Below are 23,554 nucleotides of genomic sequence, written 5' to 3'. Positions count from 1 at the left end.
CATTCCACATATCTCTTGTTAGAGGGTAAATACCTGTTGTAAACTATCAAAATAAAGTAATAATATTACCTATACTTGTAATAAGCCCCCGGTACTAGGCTTACTACATTTTTAACTACACTTTTAATAAAACCCCGGTACTAGGCTTACTACATTTTTAAATATTTCTCCCCTATTTAGTATTATGTCGGTTTTTCAAAAAGAAGTGAGTATTTTCACTGTGCTACGTCTTCCATGTTTCTTTCTTATCGAAAAACTAAGGAGCTGAAAAAGAAGGTAGTGTTAAAAATATAATAAGTTTATGATTAGGTGTTGACCATTGGTTGAAGTATGTATCCAATGGAAATACCTGACAACTTTTTCATTTGACAGAACACGTTAGTCTAGTACTTCCACAATTCTGTTCCTGTAAAGATGGTAATGAAACAAAATGGCAGCCATAAAAATCGCCCTTTTAAAACCATCTTTAAAATCTGAACATCATAAATGAATTCACAGTACCGGTTGAACAAAATTAAAGTTTATTTTATTTATAAAGCTGCCTAAATCGCTACATATTTGTTTATGGAGTGTTGTTATTGTTATTATTTTAGAATTAAGCACAAAGCCACACAATGGACTATTTGTGTTTTGCCCATCACGGGTATTGAATCGCGCTTTCTATAAGCGTCTCCCCCAACCCCAAGCAAGCGTATAGAAAAAAAATTACAAACAGTATCACTTTAAATCTTTCACAGAACACTTCCGTTGAGGGTGCTAATGATTCCTTTCTTGTACCGCAAAGGATGCTAGTAGATATATAAAAGCAAAATTATAAAAACTGAATTATTTAAAATTAAAAACAGAATAATCCCTTACTTGGTAAAAACTAATACAATTACAGCAGTTTGCCAAAATATGGATATGTTTTTTAAATTTTAATTAACTCAGTTTTTATAGTTTTACTTTCTTGTTTCTATACTTTTTTGTAGCATTAGAAATTTCAATATTACTATAGCTATTAATCATTATAAAATTTCAATTTCTTTTTTACATTTGCCACGTTATGTTTCACCTTTATGTGTGTATGTGTTTGTCAGCAAGATTTCTCAAAAACAGCTAAATGGATTTTAATAAAAATTGGAATACGTTTGGACTATGACCTACCTCAGAAGTGATTAGCTTTTGGAGGATCAAAGTTATACGAATACAGAAAATCCTTTTCTGTTAACACGGGGACTGATGTTTACATAGTTTTACTCCGTAACTCAGTAAAAACGATCAGATTTTAATGAAACGTGATAGATATATGTAGAATACTATTCATTATTGTTCTGCTCAAGATGGTCTGCATCTGTTTATAATAACGGGCATATGGACATATTTTCGTATTTTTTTTAGATCTGTGTTACATGGTGGAGGTATGCGCTCTATTGAGTGTCCCTCTAGTTTTATTATACTTTCACACTACATTGAACAAATTCTTTATCCAGCATCCTGTGCTTTTTCAAGGAGAAGAGTGTATATTAGTATCACAACTACACTCTTTACCGTATCTATTAGCGACGACGTATTCCATGCAATACCGATCTTCCACAAGGGCTAAAACTCATCTAAAATAGCAGTTTCTTTCCTTTGAAAACTTGTAAGTCAGGCTAGACATGTATATACTTCCAGAAAATTCAACATTCGTTTATGATCTTCATCTTAAATATTTTAACAAAAATGGAATACGATTTATTTTTAATGTTATGTCTGTTTAACTTATAAGAATTGTGTGGATAAATAATATCTGACACATGATGACTGTTACAGACAAAAGGGATGAGCATTCAACAATTTTGCTTTATAAAGCTAATAGAGAATATTTTATAAAAACACGTCATTGTTTTTAATTATGAATAGTTTTATAATCAATATCGTAATTAATTGGTGATTTATTTGTTTAATTATGAAAAACAAAATGTTAAATATAGTCTGTTGACAACTGATCCATCAGGTTTTCAGATATAAGGTGAGAAAAATATTACTTCCTTTTGACAACGAAACGTGGACTGGATTTTGTTAGGTGTGTTTAGGTTACTGAAAGTATGAATAATTTGATATTTGGGCTATGGAACTTTATATTAGTTTATTATATTGGATTTGTTTATCTTTTTAAAGAATTTTTTGGAAGAAAACTAGGTTACTGTAGAAGACTTCAAAAAACGGGTAAGAAGCATTTAAATATTGGTAAATAGTAAAAAATAAAATTTATTTATATTAAGTTATTTTAATATTAAATAAGCTAAATGCATAATAATATTCTAGCCCAAAAGTTTTGTTACCAAAATTAATCAAACGCATGATTTTATTAATTATACAGTACAAAGTTATATACTCTCATTTACTATGTAAATTAAATTTCCTTTTAATCTAATTTATCGGCATAAGGAAAATATTGAAACTCCCACTTAAACAATATAGCAGTATTTATAAATACGTGAAATAAATAACTGAGAAAAAGAATTATTATGTTAAAAATTACAGTTTTTACGCTAACATGAGTTAGGAAGATTATTTTTCAGAACTTTATGTGTATGTACATTCACGTTTGAAATAGTGAACTAGAAACGCTGGTATGTGTATATGAGTACAGCAGAAAAATAGTTAGTAATATTACCAACAGAAGAAATTGTTTAATTGTCAAAAGGTGGCATGGGCAGTATATTGTGTAGGAGAAAATATAAATAAACAATGCTATTTGTATACACCACTGATTCTGAAAAACAGTACAGTTTGTTTTATTTGTAACCACAGTTTTTAGGCTTCTTGGTTTTTATTGCTTTGCCAGCTTTTAGTATTTAAACCATAACTTTTAAGAGTGTTTTGCTGGATCAGTAAACATACAGCCCAACTGATGTGTTCAGGTATTGAATAAAAGGTCTTTTGGACTGCAGTTTGTAAGAGAGAAAACATAAAACCAGAAGTACTGTTTTTACTTACTTTTGATTAAGAGAGATGTGGAAAAAGGAAGCCTCTGAATTTTGTTACTTTTTATCAGATATTGTAATATAAATTGTACAAGCACATGTTAGACTTGCATTAGAAGCCCTGAACTCTGGTAGCAGTTTCTTTCTAAGAACAAGTGCCACTTATTAAAGTGTGTAAGAATAGTAAGCTATTCACAGATATAAAATTGGCACAAGTTCAAATATTAAAATAAAAGGCAAGTTGTTTTCAGTGTTTTATTGGGTTTACATGCCTTTGGATTGGATACATGGAAAAATGAATTTTGAGTTTTGTATTGAGTTTCACTATCCATGTTATTTGTCTTCTGTTTAGTTAGTTCTTTTTAAAGTTTTATAGTGCATTATAATTTATTATGTCTTGCAGATTTACCCAACTGTGATGGGAAAGTGGCTATTGTGACAGGTGGAACACGTGGTATTGGGCTACAGGTTGTTCGTAAGCTACTTTCTCTGAGATGTCGAGTTATTGTTGGTATGTCTCTTGATGTTTTTAATAGTTTTCAAGTAGATGTTTTATGGAAATAATTTTTATGAGAAAACTTATGGGTGAAGCTTAATGCTGATCAAAAGAGGTTCTAATATAGTATTCCTCGAACATTTTCTATCAAAATGAAGAGCTTTATGTAATTACTTCTATCTGGATACTGTACGGCATCACCTGTACAGCTCTGTTAAGTAAAACACAACCATACATCTTTAAAATATAATACTGACTGTATGTTAATTTAAACTGTAATTATGTTAAGACTTATTGTGATTATAAAAGTACTAAAAACATACATTCAAACACAGTTTCACACACCTGCATACTGGTTTTCAAATACATGAAAAAAACCTATATGCCTGGCAAGTAATAAAACTTTCACTTTCTTACTTTAGTTCTACATAGTTAACTGGCTATAGTGTAATTAAAGTGTTTATCTAATTTGTGTCATTGATCTTTGTAGCATCATCAACAATGCCAGAGAAAGGTAGCAGTTTTGAGAAACAATTAAAGTCAGAATATCCTGGATGTCAAGGTACGTAGGTAGAAGATCTGGAGAAAATACGTTATCCTTTTCAACATTGTACTACTAAAGTGTTATGAATTGTGTATCACTTTTTTAACACTGAACTACTAGTGTTATGAATTGTGTATCACTTTTTTAACACTGAACTACTAAAGTGTTATGAATTGTGTATCACTTTTTTAACACTGAACTACTAAAGTGTTATGAATTGTGTATCACTTTTTAACACTGAACTACTAAAGTGTTATGAATTGTGTATCACTTTTTTAACACTGAACTACTAAAGTGTTATGAATTGTGTATCACTTTTTTAACACTGAACTACTAAAGTGTTATGAATTGTGTATCACTTTTTTAACACTGAACTACTAAAGTGTTATGAATTGTGTATCACTTTTTTAACACTGAACTACTAAAGTGTTATGAATTGTGTATCACTTTTTTAACACTGAACTACTAAAGTGTTATGAATTGTGTATCACTTTTTTAACACTGAACTACTAAAGTGTTATGAATTGTGTATCACTTTTTTAACACTGAACTACTAAAGTGTTATGAATTGTGTATCACTTTTTTAACACTGAACTACTAAAGTGTTATGAATTGTGTATCACTTTTTTAACACTGAACTACTAAAGTGTTATGAATTGTGTATCACTTTTTTAACACTGAACTACTAAAGTGTTATGAATTGTGTATCACTTTTTTAACACTGAACTACTAAAGTGTTATGAATTGTGTATCCTTTTTAACTTTGTACTACTAAGTACAGTGTTTTATAAATTTTTTTTTAGCATTGTACTACTAAATGCAGTGTTATAAATTATATCCTTTTTAACATTGTCCTATTAAATAATGTTTTAGAAATTGTATATATTGTTTAACACTACTACTGAATACAGCATTATAAGTTGTATATTTTTTTTAATGTTGTATTACTAAATACAGTGGAAGAAATTTTACCAGAAATCTGGGTAACATTACTGGAGTTGTACATTTCATGAGTATACTGAACTTTCTTTATACCAACCAATTCAGTATAATATGGCCTGGCATGGCCAAGCGCGTAAGGCGTGCGACTCATAATCCGAGGGTCGCAGGTTCGAGCCCGCGTCATGCTAAACATGCTCGCCCTCCCAGCCATGGGGGTGTATAATGTTTTGGTCAATCCCACTATTTGTTGGTAAAAGAGTAACCCAAGAGTTGGCAGTGGGTGGTGATGACTAGCTGCCTTCCCTCTAGTCTTACACTGCTAAATTAGGGACAGCTAGCACAGATAGCCCTCGAGTAGCTTTGTGCGAAATTCCAAAACAATCAGTATAATACAGTGAACATTGGTCATAACATCAAATAATGTGGTAGTGTATTCTGAAATACTCTGTTTATATTGTCTTTTCAAAGGAGTGCTTCATGAAAGAAATAGTTACATCAGAAAAAATTAAACCCTTATTTTATTATATCAGGGAATACACGTTTCGGCTGTATCCATAGTTTTGAAATTAGACCATGTCACCTGCTACAAATACTATACTTGTGAATACTGGTGTTCACCTTCACATTATAACACCCTCACAGCTTAAAAGGCAAGTATGTGTGGCGACTGGGTTTAGTCCTACAGCCTACAGATTGCCAATCAAGCACCCTAAAAACCATCATGCCATTCCAGGCCCTCTAGTGGTAAGGAAAAGTATATTAAAATCAGTGTGTTTTTGGTCATATTAAAAACTGCGTAACACAAAGTATTGTGGAAGAAAATGTATATTCCAATGTTATCATTCATTTAATGTGAATATCTTAGGTGGTGCTTGTGGAAATACATGATCATGTGGTAAGTGAAAAACAAAAATATCCAATTTGTTTTAATGACTGTCATTTCAGTGGAAATATGGAGGCTTAACCTGTTATCCATGGTGTCAGTGAAGGAATTTGCAGACAGATTTCTTGAGACTGGTGATCCACTTCATTTACTAATTAATAATGGTAACAAGTTTGTTTGTATTTATCATGAAGGAAAAAATGTTAATAGTGACACATTATTTGATTACTAATTGATTATATTCTGAAATTTTATTGAATAAAAAGTTGTTTAAAGAAAAACAATTATAAAAACTAAAGCATGCAAGTTATATTTTTGTATTAAGATAAAATGTTTTTTATTATTTTTATATTTTAGAAAGACGAACAAAAACCTGTTTTCTCACTGTGATTAAACTTAGAGAGAGGAACTTGTTACAGCACGAGATGTTCAAGATGCGTACAACATTAAATATTTTAATAACAAAACCATGGCCAGTATTTTTGTGTAGTTATTTTATACATCATGTTTTGCAGCTGGTGTCATGTTTGAGCCGTACAAACTCACCGCTGATGGATTTGAATCGCATTTTGCAATCAATTACCTATCCCACTGCTTTTTGACACAACTTTTGCTACCCCGACTACACCAGACAGGAGAAAATAGCAAGAAGACTAGAATTATTAATGTGTCATCAGCTGTGCACTTTGTTGCAACTACTAGATTTGACGACTTGCAAAGCCAGTAAGTTTAAATAAGCTAATCTAAGAAATACATAATTTATACTTGGTTTCTCTTCATATTACAGAGTTGAGTCATTTATTATATTGTAATTACTAATTTGAATAATTCTACAATTTGTGACTTAATGTTGAATGATAATTCAAGAGATCAAACATAAATTATAAAAAAAAGATCTGTTGTTTGTGCACAATTAAACTCTTAAAAATACATGCTAGGCTAACTGTACAAACATCATGCATGTCAGGTTTTACAGTAGGTGTCTGTGACTTGTTGGCAATACACTTCAACAATAAACAAACAGCACACAGTCTACTTGTTTTAAAATAATATATTAAAACAAGTCAAACATACATAAAAAATATATGTTGCATCACTGGTTATTACAGTTATCACCAGAGCTGTACATAATTGTCTCCTTTTGACAGCTTCTACATGGCATTGATCAGTTACTTTACATCACAATTTGATGAGATGAAATATTTTTCTTTGCTGTGTTATTACAATTTGTTATAATTTCACTTTAAAAATCATCACTCCTACATTCTTTTAGGCTGTACTAACAATCGTGCAGTCTAAGTCTATCCATATATCTATTTTAAGTTGCATTTTGGATGTGTTTTTATGGTCAGAGGCCTAAATGTTCCGCACATTGAGATATTGTGATAAAATAATGAAAAAAACTTGGATGCTTCTAGTAACGTAATATAATAATATAACAATCACCAGTTCATAACCAGTGAACTACACAACACTTAATTCTTAAACTTGCAATAGAATATCACTTCTAAAAATAACTTAATTCAGTATTTACACTATACTTAAACTATGTAAATCATAACACCTGCATTGACCCTTAAACAGCAGCCATCATCAATGGATGCTGCTATCTACAACATTCCTGCTGTTTAAGGGTGAAATTTAAACTGAAACAACATGAAAGACTAACTACATAAATATCATATTGATCATGGTGTTGATCTGCTATTCAAGTACCACGTCTACATTATGTTATACAGGTACCGCATTTACATCTTGTTGTAGACCTGCTATGTGAGTACCACACTTACATCATGTGGTATACTTTGTATAATAACATATCCATTAATGACTTAGATCTTACTCTCTTGAATCTAAGTCAGTAATGGAAGTCTTGTATTTAGTTGGATGAGGCTTTGATTTACCTGCTTTTCATATTAAAATTTGAGTAGCTAATGTTTTCCTTGTCAAATTTATTTATATACATACATATCACTAACTTACAGAAAACTTTATTCATCTCATCATGGATACTTACAGTCCAAATTAGCTCAGGTGATGTTCACTTTCTTGTATGAGAAGTTTCTAGAAGCTCGTAAGTACAATGTAACTATCAACTGTCTTCATCCTGGGGTTGTCAATACTGGCTTGTACCATAATGTCTGGTGGACAAAACATTTCAGCTTTCTTCTAAATATTCTCAAGGTAAGTTACTATTTTAAATATTGAGTTATGGTGATGGTTCTATTGTCTTTAATATTTTACTTTATTTTTTGAATATTATTTTTTAATTATTTTAGTCATTTATGATGCCTTATGATTCACTATGTTCGGTTGTGGTATTCTAAAACTGGTCCTTTAACAAGGGGTCGTTCAGAATTGTTTATAATTTGAATTCACCAGTTAGATTCTATACTTATTTGTTACATTACTTTACGTTTAGCATACATTCACTACACATCAGGTAATCTAATCTCAGTTTTTGCTAATATTTATTTTCTAATATCAAGCTTGCATGCTAATATGATCACTGATCTAGATAGTGTTTCTATAGTCGTACGTTTAGGTCTTAAGTCACTTCCATTATTATGATGTTAGTTTACTGATGATGATGATGAATTATGAAGTGAAATGTGGAGACTACAGAGGCTGACTTTGTGTTGTACCACACAAATGTGAAGTAAGGATTATTTCTCCTGAGATAACTGGCTGATCAAAATCTACATTTGGATAATGCTCATGTTGAGAAATATTAATTAAACTTTAAAGGTAATAGTGTAATGACAACCCTGTTTTCCTGAATGTCTTTTGTACACTACAGTTTCACTGAAACTATATTTTAAGATTTTATCCTGTGAAATGAAAGTATACAAGCAATCTATCTTGACCCAACAAGATGAAGTAATTAACTTAATCTTTGATATAACATTCTCTTCTGTACAGATAGAATGGCGAGTTTCAGTATTTCACATTTATAATGTATCCAATACCATATTACATTACACAGCTAAGATGTGATGAACATAATTGGAGATTTCTTTGTAGTATACCAGTCTTTAACTAGCTCAATACGAGTAGTATAGTTATTTGTATGTACATATGTTTAGTCCACTAGAAAGGTTCTGTCCATCCTTAGCCATTCCCAAGGCCTTCTACTGAATGACAACAAAAGGGTCAGAGCTGTTGAAGTGTGATGATATGCAATTGCAGTTGGCACCTGAAATGTATTCCTTTTGAGGAGGTTAAATTACCCAACAACATGAAATTCTACTGTTACACAATTATACAAAGTAATAACAACAAGGATGTCTTTATTTGTATTGATGCAGCAAAGGAGTGTGAAATTATAGATTACTTCAGTTCTTCCATGAAGTAACAGTTAACCTTTTTGTACAAGTCACTGAGTTGTATTCAGAAGGTAAAGTTATAATGTGTAATTCAAAGTTATTGGTTACTTTAGGAAAGTAAACTTCAGTTCTGTTGTTACAATCACAACTTTCACAGTCTGGTAGATGCAAGTCTATACATTCATGTGTCCTGAAGTTTTTTGGTTGTTTGATTGAGACTAGAGATATTTTTCCAACCTCTAGCAGATGCCACACCCACCTTCTTTAGTATTCCTTAAGCTATACAAATTACATGTTATTTGACACACATGTATACAGTCATTAGAATGACCTCATTTTACACTATAATTTAAAAGCAGCAATAAGTTGTGATCATCTGGTAGTACTGTTGGCTGCTTTATCCACAATAACACTTATGGTTTTTTCTTACCTGTATACAGGTCATTCCATGTCAAATTATTCAGGGGGCTGCAGGTGACCCCCACAGAATGCCTTGAAAAAATTCACATGTGCTCATCTACCCATATAATAAAAATTGCCAAAGTTTACATCAATATCTCTAATAGTTTCTGATTTTATAGACCTGTAAAATTTAATTTTGTTATTTTTGGCAAGTTCATTTTCAGGCAACTTTGGCAGCTTAAAGCTGCAAGAGTATTGATGGTAAAAGGCTGAAATTTGCTACACCGACTGAATTAACCTCACAGAATTCAAAAATGGTCTCAAGTCAAGTTTATCTCTCTTAGGAGTTTCATAGTGAGGCTGTAAAATCACCTGAAAACCCAAAATTGTAAAAAACATTGGTTTATTTAATAAGCCATAGCTCTAAGACTTAATATGATACAAAGCTGAATTTTGTTTTCAAATTTCCAATAACATATCAGTTGATAAATCAGTAATTGTTGTAATTAAAAGTCTGTTAGATCTCCTGTAAAAAAATTTAACTGCATGCAACTTTTTATGATTTAGCTACAAATAGCCCTACTTCAGGCCACAGTTTTACCATGTCACCAGTTATTCAGCTTTTTCAGATTTTTATCATATATTCTTACATTTCTGAATATGATCTACAAAAAAAATCAGGATGGTGTTCAACCTACTTTTTGAGTTATAATTGTTTAAAGTGTCCTCTGACTATACATGTTTTATTTTTAAAAAATTCAGTTCAGGTGTGTTAAGGCTAATTTATTGCCAAAGCAGTTTTTGAAACACTTCATTGTCATGATTATTGAAGTTAGGTGTGACTATAATCTTTCTCAGTTATCCCCTGTTGTAGCATTGTGCTTTGTGTCTGATTTACCTTTGTATTTGTTATATTCTGAATCTTAAACACAGCCATAACTGCACAACTGTAATGCATACACAATATATTTGCATTGCCATGTGATCTAACTAGTTATGCCAGTAAATATGTTCAGAAATGAATTAATTCTTTCTTGTTACTTACAACTTCATTATTTAACATTGTGAAAGGCTGGTTAGAATATTTCAGTGGGATTCATAAAATTCTGACAGGTATTTTTCAAAATTGTATGGTTATATTTCCACACAGTAACACACCTGAACTGATTTTTTTAAAAATAAAACATGTATGGTCAGAGGATACTTTAAAAACTTATAACTCAAAAAACAGGTTGAACACCATCCTGATTTTTTTTTTTGTAGATCATATTCAGAGATGTAAAAATATATGGTAAAAATCTGAAAAAGCTGAATAACTGGCGACATGGTAAAACTGTGGCCTGAAGTAGGGCTATTTGTAGCTAAATCATAAAAAGTTGCATGCAGCTAAATGTTTTTACGGGAGATCTAATACTTTTAATTACAATAATTACTGATTTATCAACTGATATGTTATTGGAAATTTGAAAACAAAAGTCAGCTTTGTATCATATCAAGTCTTAGAGCTATGGCTTATTAAATAAACCAATGTTTTTTACAATTTTGGGTTTTCAGGTGATTTTACAGCCTCACTATGAAACTCCTAAGAGAGATAAACTTGATTTGAGACCATTTTTGAATTCTGTGAGATTAATTCAGTAAAGTGTAGCAAATTTCAGCCTTCTACCACCATTACTCTTGCAGCTTTAAGCAGCCAAAGTTGCCCGAAAATGAACTCACCAAAAATAACAAGATGAAATTTTACAGGTCTATAAATCAGAAACTATTATAGATATTAATCTAATCTTTGGCAATATTTCATTATATGGGTAGATGAGCATGTGTGAATTTTTTCAAGGCATTCTAAGGGGTCATCTAGAAAATTTTCCAAAATCTGGATGATTTGACATGGAATGACCCATACGTTAAACTAAACTTAGGTGTTAATTTATGTCTTAGTTAAGTATATATTATTTATGTTTTGAAAGGTTTCTGCATTTAAAAAAAATCTAACTCGCATTCTCAAGACTTATGATCTTGTGTAAGATAATCTTACCAAAGGATTATACATTTCTCCCAGAAATACTGTAACATTGACTTGTGTTGAGATAAACAGGAAAGGAAAACCTGAAGTTACTACTAGATATTCTATGAAAATATTAAACATATATACATTTCCTATTTCTTATTTTTAAACCTTTGATTGCACTCTAATAGATACAGCTAGTGTTATGGTAGACAAAATGAAAGATAAAATATATTTTAAAAAACTTGATATTCAAGAGGTTGCATAAAGTGTTTTGGTATTTAAAATCAAATAACTATTGTGAGTGGGTGAAAATAATAAGAATGTCATTTTTTGTGTACAAGATACTTTAATGAAACATCACCAATATTTGTGAAGGTGTTATGAGAAATCTTGGAGTATGTATTGTTGCAGGTGCCTGTACTGAAAGGGTTAAACAGTTATCCATTGAAACTGTAGATAACATATGTGAGATCTATGACAGTGTGTTGTCACAACAGATGAAGTTTAGACAGTCTATCATCCAGCTGGTCATATAACATTTCAAAAATGGTTTATGGTAGTGGTAAACTCTGCATAATGTCAGGTTAGTATAGGTTGAAAAGTAGTGTAAGAGTTTGTGCTCTACCCTCTGTAGACTTTCGATAGCTTCCCCACAGAGTTGTAAACCAGACCCTGTCATGGTGAAAGAAGGAATATGTAAGTGGGTGTTGAAAACATGAAATTATTCATAATTTAGTGACTGTGGTTTAAATATCTTATCCCACATGAAGTAACTCTTTGTTGCAGACTCCAGAAGAGGGGGCAGAGACCATTCTGTATGCTGCCTTATCCCCAGAGATGGAAGGGGTTGGAGGAATGTACCTTGAAGAATGTGTTATATCAAAACCCAGCAACACATCTCAGGATAAAGAAAACCAAGAAAAACTGTGGAAAGTTACATGGGAACTCTTGAAACCTTGGTGTCCTCAAACTCCATTATCATAAGAATGACCACTGTTGTTGAGAAAACATTGATAATGTGAATGGTGCTGGTAGATACACTAGTTTTAAGGTTTAGCGTGATAAGCATTGGTTCATAATTGTTTCACATTTAATAAACCTTTCCTAATAGCAACTTTTTTTAGAATTATAAGTGTTTTTCCCTAACCAAAGTAGTTTTATTTACATGTTACTACACACAAGTAAAAAATTGTTTTTAAACAAAATTCATAAGAATTACTTCCAAAGCCTTGTTGTAATCAGGAGAGAACTGGTTGGATTTCTCCCACACCTAGACATTTCATAAGAATATTGAGAAATGAAGTGAGTGTTTGTTAAAAATGTCTGTTTTAAGGATTTGTCACTTCCTTACTTCCATAAAGATGTTAGTATAGATAAAATTGTGATTGAATATGATAAATGTAACAATAACTGAGGAGCCAAGTCACTACAATACTTTATTAACACTACCACCAGATGAAAGTTTCACACAAATGAAATAAATAAAGCAGCAAAAAAAGTCTACAAACACAAACATGTTTTTATATTTTCACTTAAACCTGGACACTTGAAAAGTGTTTAGTAGCTGTGATAGGATGAAGTTGAAGTTTTAGCATCGAAACTGAACAAAATAATCGTATATTCACAGTTAATGTTTTATCTTTATAAAAACCAAACCTCGCAGTTTACTGCTTCCTTCCATGATAATAGTTACACAGTCCAGTTTCAAAGACAAATGTACTCATGAGACTCCATTTTTAATGAAACATCTGTAGAATACATAGAGAAATATTTATTGATAATAGAACGTACTTTTAACATTTAAAATATACAATAAGCGAAACTTTATTATTCCAAGCGTAGTACAAATTCAAACTATTTAGATTTCGACTTAGTATTAAGATATATTTGTATAAAGATGTGCTTAAAGGCATGATCCAGGTATACCAAAACCCGTTGTTGAAATAAATGAATCTATATATATATATATAATACTTACAGGTGAGTCTTGGTCAAAGTTCATGTCATCAGCATCTGGTTCCTCATCATCATCTTCATTACTTTCACTTTCATCATCATCATTATCGTCATCGTCTTCGTCGTCTTCTTCATCAAAATGCTACCATTAAGAAACTTTATAAGACAAAACTATAGGCCTTGTTAACACAGTGAGGAAGTTTATTTTCCACTGTTATATTTTTCAACAAATCAGTGCAATTATTTAAGTCTGCTATAATATTCAAAACACTGTTTCTTGGAAAAAACATTCTTATATTACTTTATAGTAATGAAATACCAATGTAAATAAGGTTATACTAATTAGATGATTCAATCCTAAATAAAATTAAATACTACATATAATGTCAGAAGTTCAGTCTTTTTACAAGTGAAATATTCACCAAGATATTGCATGGAACATCAAATAATTCCATACTGTACAGAGAAAGGCACTTTACATTTAGTTAAGACAGGTTATTCAAATAACTCAAGACTTAAATTTAAACATAAGTTTTGTAAAGGATATAATTAGTATCTAATAATCACATTTTAAATTCTCAAACATATTACGAGCAAAATCATTTATCACTTCAAAGTCAGTGAATCTACACATTAACTTGATCAAAATTAATGTTCACGTTCCATGAGGACAAAACTTAACCAACTAACCTCAGATGCTGTTTTTCCTATTGGGATTATATCATTATCCTTCTGGGCAATACTTGTCAGCTGGTAATAAACAAACACATTAATATCAAACTTTTCATACTTGTAACTACCAACACTGTCAGCTGGTAATGAATAGATAAACACAATATCAAACCTTTCATTCTTAAAACAGTGTCAATCAGAAATTAAAACATTACAGGGAAAGAGTTTTCCTATGTAATGTTTTCCATTCTGATGAACACTGTAAAACCTTTGTTATTTAACGTATTGCATTACAATTAATACTGTAAAACTCGTCCTATGCAATGTTTCCCATTCTGAAGGACACTGTAAAACTCTTCCTATCTAACGTCTTCCATTCTGATTAAAACTGTAAAACATTTCCTATGTAATGTTTTCCATTCTGATTAAAACTGTAAAACTTTTACAGTGTTCATCAGAATGGAAGACATTAGATAGGAAGAGTTTTACAGTGTCCTTCAGGATGGAAAACATCACATTGGAAAAGTTTTAGTGTCCTTCAGAATGGAAAACATTGCATAGGAAGAGTTTTACAGTATTAATCATAATGCAAGATGTTAGATAAGAGTTTGTGTCCTACAGAATGGAAAACATTACATTAGAAAAGTTTTACAGTGTCCATCAGAACAGAAAACATTACATAGGAAGTATTTCAAAGGCTTAATCAGAATGGATGACATTAAATAGGATGAGTTACAGTGTCCTTCAAAATGTAAAACATCACACAGGAAGAGTTTTACAGTGTCCATTAGAATAGAAGACGTTAAACAGAAAAAGATTCACAGCTTTATCAGAATGGAAGACATTAAATATGAAGAATTTTACAATGTCCATCAGAATGGAAAATATTACACAGAAAGTGATTTACAGTGTCTATCAGAATGGAAAACATCACATAAGAAGAGTCTTACAGTAACCTTACTTACTTACCCAGCTCTGATGTTCCTTTTCAAGTTGTGTTAATTCAGTTTCATCATCACATGGCCTATCGACATTGAACCAGTGGGGGTCTCCCACACGGGGCACTAATGATGGAAAAGATGGGTTTGCCATAGAAAGAATATCTGATCTTCTCTTTTCTGTATGGTACAGTTTATAAAAGAAATAATTAAAATGCATAAGTAAAGTTCATTTATCTTTATATTTATTTTCTATATGAAATAAATAAAATAATGGATCATATCTGTGTTACACTGACTGAATTCTTTCATCTCTAGAAAATATTGCATTACCTTTTAACAGTTTTACTGGCTGTAACAATTGTCTAGTGTAACAAGTTGACTAGGTTGTCTATAATAGCATCAAACAGCTCAATAAAGAGACGTTAGGTATTCATAGGTCTCACAGAAGAGTTGAAAAACATGCTTTACCCTGAATCTAAATATGATCCAGTGTATTAAAATCAAACCAGTATTACCTGTAGAAATGGAACTAATACAAAACTTGTTACCTGAATCAACAGCTACAGAGAATACACCAGATAACTTCAGACTAAACTATACACCAAATAAATTCAAATGAAAGTTTCAGAACACTTTAACTAAACATACAAAAACTAACTTTACTTTGTCCAGTCAGCCTGACAAGCCCTCATATTCAGAGATTAATGCAAATGGTTATCAGATTTTGAGACTGAAACATTTGTATATTTTCTTCTATATGGAGTGATACTGTAAAAACAGCTATAAAACAAACTACAGTTTAAATACAAGTTTTTTTACCAAGGATTTAATTACAAAAAACTGTGCAATAGATTTTAAAAATAAAAACAATATTGATGTTTAAAACGCACAACATCTGACCAATGACCAAAACAAAAAAGCCACATATATCAATAGCTTCATGATACCATCATTATGAATAAAAACCTACACGACAAGGTGTGAAAAGGTCCAAATCATTGAGGGTGGTATGTCATTATTTCTTTTCAAAATTGTCCATTATTACCAGCTAACCCTTCATCTATATTTAACAAAGAATTATTTATTAAATCTCTACTACTCAATTCATTTTAAGTGTTATATTCAGTTAAAACTGTTTCATACCATTGTATTGAATGACTTGTTCAGCAAGAAGAAATGAAATTATTATAACATACATAACCTTTGTGTTCATTAAGACAATATTTCAAATTATGTTTAGTTTGAACAATGTCTTTGTGTCACATTCAAACAGAATTTGATACACCTTTTTCCCTCTAAAATGTCTTCTTTTTTTTTTTTACCTTTAATTATTGGAAAATTATTTTTGTTGTCTTTTGTTATTTTTGAAATCCTTTTTACCATTTGATATATATATTACACAATTTATCGCGTTACACTCTGAAACCATAAACAAAATGTGTTTCGTACTCATCTTGTAAAATAAATACCACACTTAACTCGTAATACCTTAATCTAATAAAACCCAAAAATGTTTTGGTTTCTTTATCCGTCGTTGGGCCGGTTCTCAAATATCGATTTCTGCCGTTTCCTACTAGCCCTTATGACAGGTCTGAGACTGCTGAGATGGAACTTAGAAGGAAAACTGTACAATAAGAAAAATATTGAGTTATCCTATAGGCTTAAATTTTAAAGAAGCCATGTTTAACGATAAACTATACATGTTAAACTCACACTGAGGTACTCCGTACAGCAAACTGGAACAATTTAATAATTTTACTGCTTCAACTTCTAAATGTCTATGTTCAAGATAAAAACACGACGTCGTTAACACACCTGTTAATACAATTAAACAAAATTATGATAAAAATACAAAATCGAAACTGATGTTCATTTATTTTATGTAGCGCCGTCTAGAGCAATTTCCCTTAGCCAAGCTTAAATTACTTCAAATAATACGATTAAAAAAAACAACTGTTACTGTTTTAAGCACATATCTAATCTTTTTGACGTAAGACACTCCTGTAGAATATATTTTTGAAGTGCCCACACGAAAAAATTAAACTTGTACAGACACTAATATAATTGATATAAATTTAAGTACACAGCAAAAATATAATAACGTTCTGACCTATTAGGTTACAAATGCTACCTCTCTCTTTTTTTTTTTTTTTTCAAACTTTATTCTCAACCTAATTATAAACAAATATCAGTTACCACATTTGTGAAGTAAACTGTTTTGATTATGCTTAAAATATAGCACCCCGATAGGATAGCGACAAGTCTAGAGACTTGTAACATTAGAATCCTAGGTTAGATTTTCTACAATGGACACATCTTATAGTCCAATGAAGCTTTGATCGAAAACGAAATAAAGCTTCAATTTTTTAAAGTAGAAACTAAAAATGGTCGAAATGTCGTTATATTTGTTTGTACTTATGTCTTGTAAGAGAATATCAACATTAAATAGAATAATGTATAGAAATAAGTTATGAACTGTTGTTTGTTTTTTGAATTTCGCGCAAAGCTACACGAGAGCTATCTGGTCTAGCTGTCCCTAATTTAGCAGTGTAAGACTAGAGGGAAGCCAGCTAGTCATCACCAGCCACTGCCACCTCTTGGCCTACTCTTTTACCAACGAATAATGGGATTGACTGAACATTATAACGCGCACCGCTGAAAGGGCAAGCATGTTTGGTGCGACGGGGATTCAAACCCGCGACCCTCACATTACGAGTTAAACGCCTTAACTCACCTGACCAAGCCGAGCCCCAACTCAAACGAATACGTGAGAAAAGCAAAAATGTAATAGATATAAATGCATCGTATGAACCCCCAGCTAATACAGCGGTATGTCTACGGATTTACAACGCTAAAATCAGGGGTTCGAGTCCCCTCGGGGGGCTAAGCAGATAGCCCAATGTAGCTTTGCTATAAGAAAACACACACGCATCTGTATGATTATTAATAGGCCCGGCATGGCCAAGCGCGCAAGGCGTGCGACTGCGACTCGTAATCCGAGCGTCGCGCTAAACATGCTCGCCCTCCCAGCCGTGGGGGTGTATAATGTGACAATCAATCCCACTATTCGTTGGTAAAAGAGTAGCCCAAGAGTTGGCGGTAGGTGATGATGACTAGCTGCCTTCCCTCTAGTCTTACACTGCTAAATTAGGGACGGCTAGCACAGATAGCCCTCGAGTAGCTTTGTGCGAAATTCCAAAACAAACAATGATTATTAATCTTAGTTATTAATTTTATTACTATTATTTTTGTATGAAACCTAATTAAATGTATTTCTTTCCGACTAACGAAAAATTTATAACATATTTTTTCAATAAAATGTATTTTAAACGGCGCATCAGAGTCAGTGTATCAACTTGAACATAAATTGTAAATACCATAATAGTTAGACTTATTAATTACATTAGAAAAACTAATCAACGGCTTTCGACAAGATTAAAAGAATATTTGAAAACTTTCTCTCCTTTATTTGAACATACGGCAAGGCACGAATTCCTGTCTTTTGCTTTAAAACACGTTTCATTTTCCTAACAGTATGTGCGTTTTTTTATAACAAAGAAACATTCGGCTATCTGCTGAATCCACCGAGGGGAATCGAACCCCTGGTTCTAGAGTTGTAGATCCGTAGACTTATCGCTGTACCAATGGGGGACTTTCCTAACAGAGTAGTTGTTCATTGGAATTGGGCCGACTAAATGTGTTAGATGCTATGAATTAAACGGTCTTTTTTGTTTCTTTTTTGCAATGTACGATAATTTTGAGGTTCCGTTACAATATTCACTTTGCATTTCAAGACCTGGTAATTAGCATTTATTTTATTCATTCAATGTTGCCGTAACCAAGCTGTTCAGCGGCAACTCTGAAATTTTATAACGTTAAAAATCAGGTTTTGGTGGTCATAATACATCTTTGCTCTTAGTGACAAACAAATAGATCATAGCTCACCACCTAGTGATGCTAGGCAAACTTTTTGAAACATAGTTTGTTTTTTCAGTTTTTAAAAACACGTTTACTTGTTTATCCGTATATAATTATAATAATAAAATATCTTCAGAACATATTCCATTAAATTAATCAGTTTTTTATTATCAGTGTGCTAAAAAATATTATAATTTGTTTTTTGCGTTTTCCTTAACCAATAGCTAAAACGATGGGCTATCTACGACTTTTCTACCGCAGGCAATTGAACCTTATTTAACTTATTGTTCACTCATCTATGAGCCCACCTGTGTTTTCAGATTTGTGTTGCGGCATTTTTCTATGAATGTTTTATTGTAACGTATAATTTGTAGATCAAGAATGCTTTCAGAAAAAATTTAAAATACAAAGATAAAAAAAAAATTGAGACCTTAATTTAATGACAAGTGGGTAATTAAACTTCTTCGCTCTATAGTAAATGACTTACATGTCAAAGATAAAAATAATAACAATTTAGAAAACCCGTCCTTCTATGATATTTTGCCACACATTCTATAGAGAAAAACGTGGTTTAAAGCTTCCAAAATATGTCATATATTTCAATGTAAAATCTTATTTTGTACCAGTAAAAAATTACGTTATTTTTAAGTCGTAAAATGTGTGTGTCTCACAGCAAAGTCATGTGGAAATCGAATCCTTGATTTTAGCACTGCAAATCTGAAGACTTACCGCAACTGGAACGTGACGCATAAAACTGACAAAGCAGCTTTCAACAAGATTCAAAGATCACTTTCGGGTATTTAAACAAACTCTTAGACATAACCACCCTTTCGTATTTTCAAATATTAAAGCCATTGATGATGAAACATAAATATAATAAAAATTTAAAAAATATATATATCATCAATCAAATACATATATACACACACACACATTCCTTTACTTTATGCCATTGGTATACATATATAAAAATGGATCGACTTGGTGCACCAAAAACATCCAGAAAGGGCCCGGCATGGCCGAGTGTGTTAAGGCATTCGACTCGTAATCCGAAGGTCGCGGGTTCGAATTCCGGTCGCAACAAACATGCTCGCCCTTTAGCCCATGGGGGCGTTATAATGTGACACTCAATCCCACTATTCGTTGGTAAAAGAGTAGCCCAAGAGTTGGCTGGGGGTGGTGCTGACTAGCTGCCTTCCCTCTAGTCTTACACTGCTAAATTAAGAACGGCTAGCGCAGATAGCCCTCGAGTAGCTTTGCGCCAAATTAAAAACAAACAAACATCCATAAAGAAGTCTTAAACAATTCGTATCTCAGCCACGGTAAGGAAAGTTTGCCATCTTTTAATAAATAAGTGAGAATCTGCAGACAGAAAGATCAGTGGCAAAAGCCATCTTACATGCCCCAGACAACAATATTTAACATGATCAAAAAGGATTTCCATCTGGAAACAAGGTACAGATTAAAAACTCGCATTTTATAAAACAACGAATATTTTTTGTAAAATTTTAAAATGAAACTGTTTCCTGTCTCAAAATTAGAATAAAAAGAACAACAAATAACTTACTATCCGAAATAAAAATCCGAAAAGAATAAAACCGGTATCATACACAGTAATTTTACTTTACCTCGACTGTACGCCCTATCTGATGTTCATAATATTATGAAAATGTTCAGATCGATTACATCTAATATCATGAATATAGCCTATAATGTAGCAAAACCTATATAAAAAAGTTGTCATTTTTAAGAAATAAAAATAAATACACACTTAAGAATTCGCTTGAATTTGTGAAAAGAATTGAGCATATGAATTTAGATCAAAAAGATATTTTGGTTTCTCTTAAGAATGTGTTAATGTTGACCAAAGTACCTGTGAAAAAACTATTGCATGTCTTGAGAAATAAATTGAAAAAGAAATTAATAATTGGTCTTAAAAATAATCAATTTGGTTTGAATTTCGCGCAAAGTTACGCAAGGGCTAGCTGTCCCTAATTTGGCAGTGTAAGACTAGACGGAAGGCAGCTAGTCATCACTACCCACCGCCAACTCTTGAGCTACTATATTAGCAAGGAATAGTGGGATTGACCGCACATTATAACGCCCCCACGGCTGAAATGAAGAACATGTTTGGTGTGACAGGGATTCAAACTCGCGACCCTCGGATTCCGAGTGGAGTGTCTTAACCACCTGGCCATGTCGGGCCAGTAAAAGTAATGAATATGGTTACTGGAAGACGTAGGCCCGGCATGGCCAGGTGGGTTAAGGCGATCGACTCGTAATCTGAGGGTCGCAACTCGAATCCCGGTCGCACCAAATATGCTCGCCCTTTAACCCACGGGGGCGTTATAACGTGCGGTCAATCCTACTATTCGTTGGTAAAAGAGTAGCCCAAGAGTTGGTGGTGATGACCAGCTGCCTTCCCTCTAGTCTTACACTACTAAATTAGGGATGGAGAGCGCAGATAGCCCTCATGTAGCTTTGCGCGAAATTCGAAAACAAACAAACAATACTGGTAGACGTATGTGTGAAAACTTTTTATTTTTTTATAATTATTCCAAATTAATAGTAAAGTTTATAAACTGAATGAAGGTTTAGTTATGGGTTTTCCTTTACCACCGTTACTATGAGATTTATTAATGGGCAATTTTGAACGTCAAGTACTACAAAAAGTGGATAAAAACCTAAAGTATGGTTGAGATAAGACGATCACACATTTTTCATTTCCCTCCATGGAAGAGAAGAACTACGTGTAAATAGGATGGTAAAGTTGTGAGGTACGTTTATGTTCTCACGTAGATAGGATAGTAAACTTGTTCTCTGTCTTTGTTTCTTTTATAGATAGGGCAGTAAAGATATGTTTTTTTTTTGTTCTTATGCAGATAGGATAGTAAAGTTATACTGTACTGTGTTTTGTTCTGATGTAGATAGGAGTATAGAGTTTACCATCTTCTATATCATGCTGTGATCATCACATCTCAATCATACTTCATATTTTTACCCACTCGTTTTCTAGTACTTCACGTTTAAAACTGCTCATAAATAAATCTCATAATTATGGAGGTAAAGGAGAACCCATAATTAAACCTTCATTCTGTTTATAAACTTTATTATTAATTTGGAATGATAAAACAATAGGATAGTTATATTGTACTGTTTTTTGTCCTTATGTAGATAGGATAGTAAAGTTATGTTGTATTGTTTTTTGTCCTTATGTAGAGAGGATAGTAAAGTTATGTTGTACTGTTTTTTTGTCCTTATGTAGAGAGGATAGTAAAGTTATGTTGTACTGTTTTTTGTCCTTATGTAGAGAGGATAGTAAAGTTATGTTGTATATATCTGTTCTTGTGTAGATAGGATAGTAAAGTTATGTTGTATATATCTGTTCTTATGTAGATAGGATAGTAAAGTTATGTTGTATTGTTTTTTGTTCTTATGTAGATAGGATAGTAAAGTTATGTTGTATTTTTTTGTCCTTATGTAGATAGGATAGTAAAGTTATGTTGTACTGTTTTTTGTCCTTATGTAGATAGGATAGTAAAGTTATGTTGTATTGCTTTTTATTCTTGTGTAGATAGGATAGTAAAGTTATGTTGTATGTTTTTTTGTCCTTATGTAGATAGGATAGTAAAGTTATGTTGTACTGTTTTTTGTCCTTATGTAGAGAGGATAGTAAAGTTATGTTGTATTGTTCTTTATGTAGATAGGATAGTAAAGTTATGTTGTACTGTTTTTTGTCCTTATGTAGAGAGGATAGTAAAGTTATGTTGTACTGTTTTTTTGTCTTTATGTAGAGAGGATAGTAAAGTTATGTTGTATTGTTTTTTGTCCTTGTGTAGATAGGATAGTAAAGTTATGTTGTATATATCTGTTCTTATGTAGATAGGATAGTAAAGTTATGTTGTATTATTTCTGTTCTTGTGTAGATAGGATAGTAAAGTTATGTTGTATATATCTGTTCTTATGTAGATAGGATAGTAAGGTTATGTTGTTTCATATTAATAGTTATTAAGAACATAACAGTAGAAAGAGGTATTAATCCTGATTTTGTTGGCAGAGCTGTCAAAAAATCAAAAATAGGAATAAAAATAATAAGTTAAAACTATTTGCTGAAAAAATAATATTTGGTACTGTTATTTACACTAGGCTTACACGGTGGAATACCAACTGATAAACAATGTTAGCCAAATTCTTAATATGACTAAAGATAAAATTGATTTAGTGGAAACTTTTGATATGTATGAATATAAATTATCATGAATAGGAAATAGTTTAAATAGCATGAACTGGAAGAAATTTAAAATTTAGAGTGAATGAATACAAATGTTAAAAACAATAACATTTGTATTTCACTTTTAGCAAAACATATTAATGAAACCTACCATATAGTTCAATTGGAAAAAAAATGTTATTTTAGGAAAACCTTAAAAGTTTTATTTAAACCTATTAAGATAATTAAATATAAACAACAGCAAATTTGAAATATTGACTAGAATGGTGAACCTAATGGAATTG

The 23,554-nt window shown here is 31.8% G+C and overlaps 2 protein-coding genes across 4 annotated transcripts; one reads left to right on the top strand and one right to left on the bottom strand.

Moving 5' to 3' along the window:
* The first annotated feature begins 2,000 nt into the window (after positions 1–2,000).
* On the top strand, positions 2,001–13,529 carry LOC143243878 (polyprenol dehydrogenase-like). The gene is made up of 7 exons (XM_076487636.1): positions 2,001–2,190; positions 3,355–3,462; positions 3,938–4,009; positions 5,879–5,980; positions 6,332–6,539; positions 7,802–8,000; positions 12,339–13,529. The coding sequence occupies exons 1-7, from the start codon at positions 2,070–2,072 to the stop codon at positions 12,534–12,536; spliced, it is 1,008 nt and encodes a 335-aa protein (XP_076343751.1). The 5' UTR covers positions 2,001–2,069; the 3' UTR covers positions 12,537–13,529.
* LOC143243879 (anaphase-promoting complex subunit 15-like) lies at positions 12,976–17,020 on the bottom strand. Of its 3 annotated transcripts, none has more exons than XM_076487640.1 (6): positions 16,835–17,018; positions 16,601–16,745; positions 15,150–15,298; positions 14,199–14,258; positions 13,531–13,650; positions 12,976–13,300 (listed from the first exon to the last, which is right to left on the bottom strand). In XM_076487640.1, exons 3-6 carry the CDS (start codon positions 15,270–15,272, stop codon positions 13,289–13,291), a joined length of 315 nt encoding a protein of 104 aa, XP_076343755.1. In that variant the 5' UTR covers positions 15,273–15,298; positions 16,601–16,745; positions 16,835–17,018; the 3' UTR covers positions 12,976–13,288. The 3 variants fall into 3 exon arrangements, with proteins under 3 accessions (XP_076343755.1, XP_076343754.1, XP_076343752.1); XM_076487639.1 differs by having other exon boundaries at positions 16,610–16,745; XM_076487637.1 differs by lacking the exon at positions 16,601–16,745 and having other exon boundaries at positions 16,835–17,020.
* Between the last annotated feature and the right edge of the window lie 6,534 nt (positions 17,021–23,554).

Source organism: Tachypleus tridentatus, chromosome 2, assembly GCF_004210375.1.
Source record: "Tachypleus tridentatus isolate NWPU-2018 chromosome 2, ASM421037v1, whole genome shotgun sequence".
NCBI lineage: Eukaryota > Metazoa > Arthropoda > Merostomata > Xiphosura > Limulidae > Tachypleus > Tachypleus tridentatus.
The sequence above is the reverse complement of the archived record's forward strand: the minus strand, read 5'-3'. Positions and strand labels throughout refer to the sequence as shown.

What these genes read in the sequence shown, in the direction of transcription:
- LOC143243879 (XM_076487637.1), bottom strand. Translation starts at nt 15,272, where the DNA reads ATGGCAAACCCATCTTTTCCATCATTAGTGCCCCGTGTGGGAGACCCC. An exon ending in AAAAGGAACATCAGAGCTGG is followed by an intron (nt 14,259 to 15,149) that starts GTAAGTAAGTAA and finishes GTTTATTACCAG; the next exon opens with CTGACAAGTATTGCCCAGAA. An exon ending in TAGGAAAAACAGCATCTGAG is followed by an intron (nt 13,651 to 14,198) that starts GTTAGTTGGTTA and finishes TCTTAATGGTAG; the next exon opens with CATTTTGATGAAGAAGACGA.
- LOC143243878 (XM_076487636.1), top strand. Translation starts at nt 2,070, where the DNA reads ATGAATAATTTGATATTTGGGCTATGGAACTTTATATTAGTTTATTAT. An exon ending in GAGATGTCGAGTTATTGTTG is followed by an intron (nt 3,463 to 3,937) that starts GTATGTCTCTTG and finishes TGATCTTTGTAG; the next exon opens with CATCATCAACAATGCCAGAG. An exon ending in TTCTTCTAAATATTCTCAAG is followed by an intron (nt 8,001 to 12,338) that starts GTAAGTTACTAT and finishes TCTTTGTTGCAG; the next exon opens with ACTCCAGAAGAGGGGGCAGA.